Source organism: Triticum aestivum, chromosome 1B (genome assembly GCF_018294505.1).
Source record: "Triticum aestivum cultivar Chinese Spring chromosome 1B, IWGSC CS RefSeq v2.1, whole genome shotgun sequence".
NCBI lineage: Eukaryota > Viridiplantae > Streptophyta > Magnoliopsida > Poales > Poaceae > Triticum > Triticum aestivum.
In genome coordinates, this window is record NC_057795.1 from 26,607,146 (window position 1) to 26,619,601 (window position 12,456).

Here is a 12,456-nt window from a genome sequence, read left to right on the forward strand (position 1 = left end):
GTGCATCGGCTCCAATGAAAATCTTTTGACACAATACTGGTGCAGTTGCTTTGGCAAAGGAATCCAGATTTCACAAGAGAACCAAGCACATCAAGAGACGCTTCAACTCCATCCAGGATCAAGTCCAGATGGGATACACAGAGATTTGCAAAATGCATACGGATCTGAGTGTTGCAGACCCGTTGACTAAGCCTCTTCCACGAGCAAAACATGATCAGCACCAAGGCTCCATGGGTGTTAGAATCATTACTGTGTAATATAGATTATTGACTCTAGTGCAAGTGGGAGACTGAAGAAAATATGCCCTAGAGGCAATAATAAATTTATTATTTATTTCCTTATATCATGATAAATGTTTATTATTCATGCTAGAATTGTATTAACCGGAAACATGATACATGTGTGAATACATAGACAAACAGAGTGTCACTAGTATGCCTCTACTTGACTAGCTCATTAATCAAAGATGGTTATGTTTCCTAGCTATGGACACAGAGTTGTCATTTGATTAAACGGGATCACATCATTAGGAGAATGATGTGATTGACTTGACCCATTCCGTTAGCTTAGCACTTGATCACTTAGTATGTTGCTATTGCTTTCTTCATGACTTATACATGTTTCTATGACTATGAGATTATGCAACTCCCGTTTACCGGAGGAACACTTTGTGTGCTACCAAACGTCACAACGTAACTGGGTGATTATAAAGGTGCTCTACAGGTGTCTCCGAAGGTACTTGTTGGGTTGGTGTATTTTGAGATTACGATTTGTCACTCCGATTGTCGGAGAGGTATCTCTGGGCCCACTCGGTAATACACATCACCATAAGCCTTGCAAGCATTGTAGCAAATGAGTTAGTTGCGGGGTGATGTATTACGGAACGAGTAAAGAGACTTGCCGGTAACGAGATTGAACTAGGTATTGAGATACCGACGATCGAATCTCGGGCAAGTAACGTACCGATGACAAAGGGAACAACGTATGTTGTTATGCGGTTTGACCGATAAAGATCTTCATAGAATATGTGGGAGCCAATATGAACATCCAGGTTCCGCTATTGGTTATTGACCGGAGATGTGTCTCGGTCATGTCTACATAGTTCTCGAACCCGTAGGTTCCGCACGCTTAAAGTTCGATGACGGTTATATTGTGAGTTTATGTGTTTTGATGTACCGAAGGTAGTTCGGAGTCCCGGATATGATCACGGACATGACGAGGAGTCTCGAAATGGTCGAGACATAAAGATCGATATATTGGACGACTATATTTGGACATCGGAATGGTTCTGGGTGAGATCGGGATAATACCGGAGTACCGGGAGGTTATCGGAACCCCTGGGGAGGTATATGGGCCTTAATGGGCTTTAGTGGAAAGTAGGGGAAAGGATCAAGGGAGGGGGTGCGCCCCCCCCCCCTCCCAAGCCCAATCCGAATTGCCCCCCCCCCCCCCTTTCCTTCCTTCCTCCTTCCTCTTCCTTCCCTCTCCCTCTCCAAATAGGAAAAGGAGGAGTCCTATTCCCGGTGGGAGTAGGACTCCTCCCCGTGGGCGCGCCTCCTCCTCCTGGTCGGCCCTCTCCTCCCTCCTTTATATACGGAGGAGGGGGCACCCCATAGACAACAATTGATCCCTTGGATCTCTTAGCCGTGTGCGGTGCCCCCCTCCACCATAATCCACCTCGATAATATCGTAGCGGTGCTTAGGCGAAGCCCTGCGTCGGTAGAACATCATCATCGTCACCACACCGTCGTGCTGACGGAACTCTCCCTCAAAGCTCGGCTGGATCGGAGTTCGAGGGACGTCATTGAGCTGAACGTGTGCTGAACTCGGAGGTGCCGTACGTTCGGTACTTGGATCGGTCGGATCGTGAAGATGTACGACTACATCAACCGCGTTGTGCTAACGCTTCCGCTTTCGGTCTACGAGGATACGTGGACGACACTCTCCCCTCTCGTTGCTATGCATCACCACGATCTTGCGTGTGCGTATGTTTTTTTTTGAAATTACTACGTTACCCAACAATATGATTTCTAGTTTGTTAGAGGATTTTATGACTAAGTAGGACGTAGTTGCATTTTGAAGAAAGAAATGCTACTAATAAATAGTTATCCTCGTAGATGAAAATGTACATCAATGTAAGTTTTTTTTTTGGTCTAACGCTCACCGAATTGCATATCAGTCTGTATTAAGAAAATTTCTGAAGAAAGCCCTAAAAGTTCCACAATCCAATAGCTAGAAAACAAAGACTACTAATAGACGTTTAAAAAAAACTAGTAATAGATGGAAAATACAAAGCTATTTAAAGCAATTTGTGACTAATTCTTCTTCCAAGACTTTTTACGGCAACTTTATGATATTTCCTGCTTCAACAAAAATAATATCCTTTTATCTTCAAAAAGAAAGTGGAAAATCCTCATGCCCCAATTTCTCTCGCGCAGGGGCATGCATGCATCCAAACAGAAGCACTTGAAATTTTTGTATCTCTTTCTTGAATCTAATCTAAGAACCGAACAAAACAAGACTTCAGAATCACAGGTAGGGAGAGGAGGCGGCGGCTAGGGGTCAAGGCAGGAGCGGCTGCCCTTTATAAACCTGCACGTGAAATGACCAAAATGCCCTCGGCGGGTCACGGTAATAACAGGCGGTGGCATGCCTGGCGGTGGCATGCCTGGAGAGTGAACTGTTCATTGCTAGAGCACCGGGTTCTGATCCGGCGGCCAAGATCGTCCGGAGGCGAGATCGAATGGCCGAAAGCGCATCAGGAAACAGATCGGACGGCCCAAATGCTCTGAGATCTGAGGAGCGCCCGGAGGTGCTTCGGTTCTTCTTTCTCGATGTTGTCCCCGTAAAAAAAAAAGAATAAGCATGTCGACCGTTTTCAAACCAAACAAAATTAAAATGCATAAAATGGTGATCCTAAAAACATGCATAAAAAAAAGGTGCTTGCTCCAAATGGAAGATATGGGCGTTCTGATCACATTTTCCATTTTCCTTAGCCTGAAAGCTACCGGATATTCTCCGGTCCGCCCGAAGGAAACGCAACGACGCATTCCATATTTTTTTTTTCCAGAAAGAAACGCACCGCACCGCAGTCCCCCTCGAAGACTCCGCGGCCGGGTCCCCCACATCAGCCGCCGCCGGCCGCCATTGACCGGCCCTCCGCCCACCCCATCCGCCGAATCCCAGCCGTCCGCGCACCCCCACCGCCCCTCGTAAAACCGGTAAACCGCGTCCTCGTCTTCGTCCCTCCCCGACCCCGCTCCCCTCAAGAACCCCGCCGATCGGCCGTCTTCTTGAATCTTGGATTCTTGGTCGACCGCTCGCTCGCTCTCCGGCCGGCCATGTCGATCCGGAAGGCGCTGGGCGCGGTCAAGGACCAGGCCACCATCGGCATCGCCAAGGTGTCCAGCGCGGTGGCGCCGGACCTGGACGTGGCCATCGTGCGCGCCACGGCGCACGACGACGGGCCCCCCGACGAGCGCCACGTGCAGGAGGTGCTCCGCCTCACCTCCGGCTCCTCCAGGGTCCACGTCGCCGCCTGCGTCGCCACCGTGTCGCGCCGCCTCGCCAGGACCCGCGACTACGTCGTCGCCGCCAAGTGCCTCGCGCTGCTCCACCGCCTCGTGGCCGACGGCGACCCGCACTTCCGCCACGAGCTCGTCCGCCCCGCCGTCTCCGCGGGCCGCCGCGGCGGCGTCGGCGGCGCGCCCGTGCTCGCGGCGCTCTCCGACTTCCGCGACGAGGCACACTCCGCGTCCTGGGACCACTCCGCCTTCGTGCGCGCCTACGCGCTCTACCTCGACGACCGCGTCCGCTTCCTCCTCGCCCTCCTCCCCGCGCCCCGCACAGTCCGCTTCGCCGACCACGACGGGTACGCCTACGGTGGCCGCGCCGCCGGGGGCGCCTCGCCGCCTCCGGACATGACGGTCTCGGTGCACGACATGGACGTGGAGGGGCTCCTGGCGCGCGGGCAGCAGCTGCGCCAGCTCATCGACCGCTTCCTCGCCTGCCGCCCCACCGGGGCCGCCAGGCGCAGCCGCGTCGTGCTCGCCACGCTCTGGCCCGTCGTCAAGGAGAGCGGCCGGCTCTACGAGGACGTCGCCGTCGTGCTCGCCGTCCTGCTCGACCGCTTCTTCGACATGGAGTACCCCGAGTGCGTCAAGGCCTTCGAGGCGCACGTCAGCACCGCCAGGCTCGTCGACGACCTCCTCGCCTTCTACTCGTGGTGCGACGACGCTGGCGTCGCGCGCTCCTCTGACTTCCCGGAGGTCAAGCGCATCGACGACAAGCTCCTCGAGACGCTCGAGCAGTTCGTGCGGGAGCGCGGCAGGGCAGGCCAGAACTCGCCGCCGCCGCGACAGGCGCAGCACGCTGTCCACGACGAACACCACCAGGCAGAGTACGACATGAACGGCATCAAGGCGCTCCCGGCCCTAGAGCAGATCAACGCTGCGACGGTTCCGCGACCAGAGCCGGCGAAAGCTAGCGTCGCGCCGGTGGCCAGGGCAGCTGATCAGACTAACGACCTGGTGGACCTGAGGGAGTCCGCGGCAGCAGCCGACGAGCAGGGGAACAAGCTGGCGCTCGCGCTCTTCTCGGAGCAGCCACAGTCCGCGAACGGCAGCTGGGTCGCGTTCCCGTCCGACGACGGCGCCCCCAACCCCAAGGCGACGACGACCTCCGCGTGGCAGACGCCGGCGGCCGAGCCGGGGAAGGCCGACTGGGAGCTGGCCCTGGTGGAGACGGCGAGCAACCTGTCGCGCCAGACCGCGGCGCTGGGCGGCGGCATGGACCCGCTCCTCCTGCACGGGATGTACGACCAGGGCGCCGTGCGGCAGCACGCGCGCGCGCAGGCCGCGTCCGGGAGCGCGAGCAGCGTGGCGCTCCCGGGCGCTCCCGCCGCACACAACATCCTGGCGCTCCCGGGGCCCGACGGCGCGGTCGGCGGCGACCCGTTCGCGGCGTCGCTGGCCGTGCCGCCGCCGTCGTACGTGCAGATGGCCGAGATGGAGCGGAAGCAGGAGCTGCTGGCGCAGGAGCAGAGGATGTGGGCGCAGTACCGGCAGGGCGGGATGCAGGGGCAGGCCGGCCTCAACGGGCTCGCCGTCGGCGGCGGCGGAAGCGCGTTCGCGTCCAACACCTCCGTGCCGATGCCCATGGCCTACCACTACCATGGAGCCGGCGCGTACTACTACTAGCTCCTCCTCCTCCTCCTCCTCCTCCTCCTGATCGTTGAGCTTTTATCTGTGAATAATAATACTCTGATCGTGATTTGCCACCAGAAAAATTGTAATCCGAATTGATTTGATCCTGCTCGGACGCTTAGGCATTCTTATCATGGCGATTGAGAATTTGAGATTGATGGTGAAAAACATAGTTCGTTGCAGTGAAATACTGATAAGAAATCAGTTTTATCCCGATTTGATCTGTCATCCTTGATGTTTGGAATTTACTGCCGTACGAAATTTTCATGCTAATTGGTCACTGTTTTTTTTCTAAACGAAGGCTCAAGAAGAGCCCGGCTTTGAATTAACGAAGCCATCAATCGGCCAGGAATTACATCGGCCCCATACAACGGACAAGAGCAACAAAGAAACTAAAAACAGCAGATACAAGGTGCTACCAAAGACAGCTTACAGGCACCACAACAGATAGCACAAGAGATCTACACGAGGGCTAGCTAAATGTGGATGGAGCCCTTCGACGCGAATGAAGCACCAAAGCATGACAGCAAGCGAGCTTCAAGAGTGAATCGCGACCAGCGAAGATGAACATGCCCTCGTCTACTCCAAAAGGAGACCACCATGATCAAACCCTCCTCCTTCAATTCCGAAGGGGACCCCTGCCCCTCGCCCTGGAAAAACTCAAACATTTCATAAAATGCAAACAATTCTTGGAGAGGGAACATTTTTTTAAATCCCCCAAAAATATAAAGATGATTTTTTTTTACAAAACTAGAACATATTTTTCAAATACGAAAAGAATTTTTGGATACGTGAACATTTTTGAAAAATGGGAACATTTTTTGAAACTCCTAAACATAACTTGAAAACATGAAACGTTTTTAAACTTGCGTATATTTTTGAAACTCCCCAACAAAAAATTGAAACAAGATTTATTTTGGATTTATGAACAATTCTTTAAATGGAAACATTTTTTGAAACTCTCAACAAATTTTGAAAACATGAACATTTTTCAAATTGGTGAACAATTTTTGAAAACGGGAAGATTATTCGAAACTCACAAACACTATTTGAACTTGCGTTTTTTTAAAGTGAACATTATTTATAATATGTGAACATTTTTTCGTTAATGAAGAACATTTTTTGAATTTGTAAACAAAAATTAATAAAAAGAGCATTTTTTGAACTTCTAAACATTTTTCGAATTTTAGAGAAGAATTAGAAATTCTGAAGAACAAAAATGAAATAAAAAGAGAAGGAAAAGTAGTGAAAATGAAATAAATGTTGAAGCAGACCTATAAATGTTTGGCAACCGGATGTTTTGACTCACCAACATATTGATTGATTTCCTTTTTGGAATTTGGAAGCAAAATATAAAGAGCCCAGAAGCATCTGTATAGCAATTTAGATGCTATGGAACTAGGAAGCATGGATATTGTATTTAGGAACATATCTAAACTTGGGTGGAAGCATGGAAATTTGAAATCAAGTCGAAAACAAGTATTACAGTCAAGATTAGGAAACATGTTGATCTGCATAAGAAATTAAAAAAATTCCTAGATGAAATAGTGATTCATTACACATCGGATATAACATAATTACGCTCAACAAAATTCATCAAACCATGCATTGCATCCAGAGTAACAGAAATTAAATCAAGTGTGAAAAGTGAATCAAACCCTAGTTCAGGTGAGTATATACCAGGGGGGCAATGGCTGGGATATGCGTGCAGCTTCTTTCCTGAGCCGAACGACACACCAGCGCAGTGGGATGAATGGTGACGGGGCGGGGTCTGGTGGGGAACTGGGCCGGCGTTGGGGGCGACACCGTGGACGGTGAGAGCAGGGCTCGGCGGAGAGGACAGGGGCGGATCGCTGCAGCCGGCTACCAGCAGCAGTTGTAGACGTCCCGGAGTTTTGGGCGGAGCGCGGTGGTGGCGGAGGTAGCCGACGCAGCGACGGAGATCGGCGAGTTCGGGGCTGCGCTCGCCCCGGGGATGCGAGATTTACTCGCATGTAACTACGTGAGGTGGTTGGAACGGGGCATGCAAGATTTTCTCGGATTAAATTGGGCTTTGCTTAGAAGTATATCAGCCATGGGATTAGGAAAGTATCAACGGCAAATGACCCGTCTGATAGAAGTTTTCTATCATACTACTGAATATAAGGCTGGTCATAGTGAAAGTAACATAGATGCCACATAAGCAAAAATATTGATATGACAAGTAGTTAATGAGAAGAGAGGCAAATAGAGTAACCTAATATGTTACCATCACATAGCACTTTCCAATTCAAAATGAGTCTACAAAACAATAAATAAACATGTGTATGTTACTACACAGATGACACTTCCCACTATAAGGGTAGTAACATAGAGTAGTAACGTATGCATGTTACTACTCTAAGTTACTCCCCATTATGACAGTGTTTCCCGGTAAGTATTCTTAGGCTGGTCATAATGGGGAGTAACTTAGACTAGTGTCATATGCATGACACTAGTCTAAGTTACTACCTTCATAATGCAAAGTAACAATGATAGTAGTGTCATAGATGGCTTTATTTATTAGCTTGTAGACTCATCTTGTCTTGGGAAGCGTTATGTTACAGTAACATATTATGTTACCACCTCACATTAAATACTTGTCACATAAGCAAAAATTTCTTGAAGTGCGCTATGTTACTAGCTAAGTTACTCCCACCATGACTAGCCTTAGGGAATCTCTGGTTCCTAGAAAAACAGTTCGCACTCACTACAATAAAGTCAATCTTTCCGGATTTTAGGAGGGGATTACAATATGGGAGAAACATGGAGGTCAACCCGCTTCAAATATGGGGCAAGTATCCCGACAATGCAATGGAGTTGGGGGTTCTGATATCGATTCGATCTGATCCGCATGAATCAGCCTTTCCATGTTGCCTATTTGGCAACAAGATGAAGAGAAATCCCCTCTTTGCTTGACATGTCAGTGTTAGGAGGCACTTGCGGAGAAAAATTGGGAGCTTGTAGCATCTCAGGCACATACCATAGAAGTTTTTTAGCCTAGTTGGTTTGACGGATTAAATTTACCGGATTTGCTAGATGAAGAAAAGTTTAATCCCTTAAATAAATTAAATTTTTAGCATAATGCATATGCTTTTTCATTATAGAATTATATGATATGGGATCTGCTGGAAATGTGTTTACAATATCTGAAGGCAGAGGTGCATCGAAGAAAGCAACATGCCAGAATGAAAAGGCTTTTTTTTGTGCATGGCGTGTATACTCTGCACATCACTTTCGGAGTTTTGTATGTATGACAGAAACCATAATGCATTGACTACATGCGAATAGCAGTGCATGGGCTACATGCAAATGGCAGGAGAAGAGGCGATGTCACACGGAGTAAGACTCCTGTGATTGTGAAGGCTTGTTTTGTTCGGTTCCTAGATAAGATTCTAGGAAGAGATACAAAAATTTCAAGTGCTTCTGTTTGGATGCATGCATACCCTGCGCGAGAGACATTGGGGCATGAGGATGTTCCAGTTTCTTTGGAGATGAAAGGATATTATTTTCGTTGGAGCAGTACATATCAAGAAGTTGCGGTAAAAAGTCTTGGAAGAACAATTAGTCACAAATTGCTTTAAATAGCTTTGTATTTTCCATCTATGAGTAGACTTTGTTTTCTTAATACAAATTGATATGCAATTCCGTGAACTTTGGAGAAAAACACTTAATACATTGATGGCATAAGCGATTATTTACAAAATATATTATACATTTTCATCTATGAGGATAACTATTTATTAGTAGCAAATTTTTTCTTCAAAATGCAACTACGTCTTACTTAGTGAGAAAAATCCTCTAACAAACTAGAAATCATATCCAGTATAGGAATTTAGCAACCACAAAAGAACTATAAATTAATCCACCTCGAGACACCTTTTCAAAGGAAAACAATGATTCTTGTAGTACGTAAAATACTTGTCAAATGCAAGAAAACCATAGTCGTTCTCGTCAAACCGCAAATAGAATCCCGGGTGCCAATGCACCAATGTAAAAGACAAAAGAAAACACAAATGTGAAATAGTCCAGTATATTATGTTCGAGCACTACTGTCCTAATTAAAGTCTGAACTCACCAACAATAATCTATCAAATCTGTGCCTTAGCCTGATGAAGTCTTGGGCTTCTTCGAATCGTTTTTGAAACAAGAGACTTCTTCGCTTTTTTCTCTTTTGCAATGAAGTCAACGCACTTGTTCTTCAACTGGAGGCAATTGTACATGTCAGCGCAAGCCTGAATATCTTTAACTGTATCCATTGACACATTATCCCATAACTTTTGAGCACACATAAGCTTTAGCCGGTCAAGTGCGTACCGATCGGCAGCGGCAAGTAAGTCAAACAATACCTCATTGGAATTGGAGGGGTTATCCTCTGTAGTAATAGGAAACTCATCTGTGTATATGAACAGAAGCAAATATTTGAATGTTGAAGGTGTGATATCGTGCAGTGTGATGGATGCCATTGTAGCTTCGGCCATGGACCCAAAGAGCTCTGCCTTGAAGACGGGTGAGCGGGCTGCAAGAATCGCTCGGTTCACGGGGAATGTCTCGCCGTGGACGGTAAACGACACATCCGTCCCATATGCCTGATCCAGTAAGCAGCCGAGATGGTTCCTGATGTCGGATGGGGGCACGGTGACAGGCGTAGCATCACGCATGACCATGATGGTGCATACGAACGTGACGTGCCCTTGAATAACATAGTCTTCCTCGAGGACCGTTCTTTCCACAAACCGATGCCACCCCCAGTCGTCCATGATTGTGAACTCGTGAAGGTAAGTCCTGACTCGTGTTTCTGATGGCTGGTCATCTCTATCCTTTATGAAGGCGACGAAGCTGGCGCGTACGCTTTTGGAATCGCTCATGTGCTTAAGGAAGATGGAGACATAGTTTCCCTTGTGCTCTTGGGAGTAGAGTACGGGCCCCCGCGGGTAACAGTCGATCCTCCACAGGTGTTGGCCGACGGAGACGACCTCGGACGAGACGACATCGTGAAAAGCTTTAGACATTTCTAGACGATCCAAACGAGAGGGCACTCACTGGCGGCCGGATTGGCGGTGGCGATCGGAGTTGGCGGCCGCAGTAGCCGCCGCGGTCCTTGCCGGAGCCGTCGTGCACCAGATGTGCGGGCTCGCTCCTGGGTCCTTAGGGTTCGATCTACCACCGTCCCCAACCTATTGCGCTTTTTTCTCCAGAAGAAGAGTCCTATTGTCCCCGCTGTTTTTTTTTTCATGCGATCAGACCATTTATCGTTAAGATTCTTTGGGTTTATTCTCATGTATGTATATCTCTTGTATGTACAGTACTATCTACTACCATGTTTATACACGAGATAACACGAACATCACATCTGTAGCGAATTTCCCGAGAGCAGTTTTCCCACACCTATACGAACGTCTCCGGCCTATCCAACGATCGAAACTCGTTCAAGATTCGTGCATGTATGTTTTACACTTTGAGCCTTGCATGGTTGCATCGCACTGTGAGATAGCTGCCTTTCTTTTTTTAGACAAGTGAGAGAGTTTTTTTTTTTTTGCATGATAAAACGTGTCTAATTCATATCATAAAGATGAAAGTACAAGAGTCACGTAAAGACCGATAAGACAAACTGAAAATACAATAGAACGTCTCTGAGCTTGACACCAACGCCTGTCACCTTTCCTCCGGCACTACCACATCAGCAACCAAAGGAAAAAGTGACGGGTAACCTTCTCACCCGAGCTCGACGCGACTCCATCGCTGATATGCAGCTTTGCAGACCAACGGTGAAGTCATTGTCGTTGAACGAATCAGACCGGGGCAACACCCCGGACACGCCATCGAACTCCAAATCTCGCAGCCCACCACGACTAAGACGCCGAAGGAGGAAACCATACCTGCCATCCATCAACCACGAACCTAGCACATGTTCCATCTTCCAGATGTCATCGACGCAGACCATAATCTGCATCCGCTCCTAGACTACCTCCCAAGCTCCGCGCCGACGCTGGAGCAGACGTCGTCGCAACGACGGAGCCCCAGGACACAAGTCCACCACCAGGATGCCGCCGCCACCACGACATCCCCGCTTGAACAGACTGATTCCCAAATTCATCACCGCCCAAAGAGATGTTTGCCTCACCGGAGAAGAATCCAGAGTTTCTTTATTTAGCATCGTTGTCGCCACCGCCGAAGCCAAGACATCGTACGATCTAAAAATCTAAGCTACTAGGGTCCTAGAACCTAAAGCTAAAATGATCCGCACGCGCGGGCTCTGGCGATCGTCCTCACCACCGACGACGAAGAGGTCGCCAACGGAGGGGAGCCGCCGGAAAGACCATGACATCTCTACTGCCTGGCCCCTCGACTGCTCCATCACCACTACAGAGATGGATGCGAGGCGCCGCCGCTGCCTTGATGGCGAGCCCGCCTATGCCGGCAGGGGCAAGGCCGTCGCTAGGCGGCGCCATCGGCATTGGCCGCAACGGCCCTCCACACGCGCAAGAGAAAGCGGAGCGGCTCCTCCATGAGCACCAGGCAGCGCCCTAACAAGGCTGTTGCGGCGGACCCGTGCCCTTCCGTCGCTGGAGCGACGACGACGACACGGACAGTGATGAAGGTGCGGCCGAGCAGCGGCCACACGTACGAGGTAGTCGTCCGCTACAAGATTAAGCGTTTTCCCTAGTTTTAAGTTAAACGGCCGGTCATTCTATGTAAATTATGTCTGAACATGAATGAAATCCGTCTAGTTTGGTGAAATTCGTTCTGTTGATTTAAATCCGGTTTGAGTTGTATGAGGATAGCTTTGGATGGCCGGCTCCTATAGCCATGTCCACGGACTGGTCCACCCGGTTCGCAAACGGCAAGGGGGGGGGGGGGGGGCATTCCCGGCTTGTGCCACATGCATGCCGGCCCGGAGCACGCAACGTCCGCATTCAAGCCACGTCGTCACTGGATAGAAGGGCGGCGCTGACCGACGCAACCTCTTGAGCTCAACTGCCTCAACGACCACGACCTCTCTACTGCCTGGCCCCTCGACTGCTCCATCACCACTACAGAGATGGCTGCGAGGCGCCGCCGCTGCCTTGATGGCGAGCCCGCCTATGCCGGCAGGGGCAAGGCCGTCGCTAGGCGGCACCATCGGCATTGGTCGCAATGGCCCTCCACACGCGCAAGAGAAAGCGGAGCGGCTCCTCCATGAGCACCAGGCAGCGCCCTAACAAGGCTGCCGCGGTGGACCCGCGCCCTTCCG

At 49.8% G+C, this 12,456-nt stretch overlaps 2 protein-coding genes across 2 annotated transcripts; one reads left to right on the forward strand and one right to left on the reverse strand.

Annotated features, from left to right (window-relative positions):
* Positions 1-3,103: 3,103 nt before the first annotated feature.
* Positions 3,104-5,356, forward strand: LOC123104943 (putative clathrin assembly protein At2g25430). The gene has a single exon (XM_044526895.1). It carries the CDS (start codon positions 3,342-3,344, stop codon positions 5,196-5,198), a length of 1,857 nt encoding a protein of 618 aa, XP_044382830.1. The 5' UTR covers positions 3,104-3,341; the 3' UTR covers positions 5,199-5,356.
* A 3,752-nt stretch (positions 5,357-9,108) lies between these two features.
* Positions 9,109-10,433, reverse strand: LOC123085356 (BTB/POZ and MATH domain-containing protein 1-like). Its single transcript, XM_044506983.1, has one exon. It carries the CDS (start codon positions 10,232-10,234, stop codon positions 9,314-9,316), a length of 921 nt encoding a protein of 306 aa, XP_044362918.1. The 5' UTR covers positions 10,235-10,433; the 3' UTR covers positions 9,109-9,313.
* Between the last annotated feature and the right edge of the window lie 2,023 nt (positions 10,434-12,456).

Bases quoted from the DNA above. Each gene is read 5' to 3' on its own strand.
- LOC123104943 (XM_044526895.1), top strand. From the start codon at position 3,342: ATGTCGATCCGGAAGGCGCTGGGCGCGGTCAAGGACCAGGCCACCATC.
- LOC123085356 (XM_044506983.1), bottom strand. From the start codon at position 10,234: ATGTCTAAAGCTTTTCACGATGTCGTCTCGTCCGAGGTCGTCTCCGTC.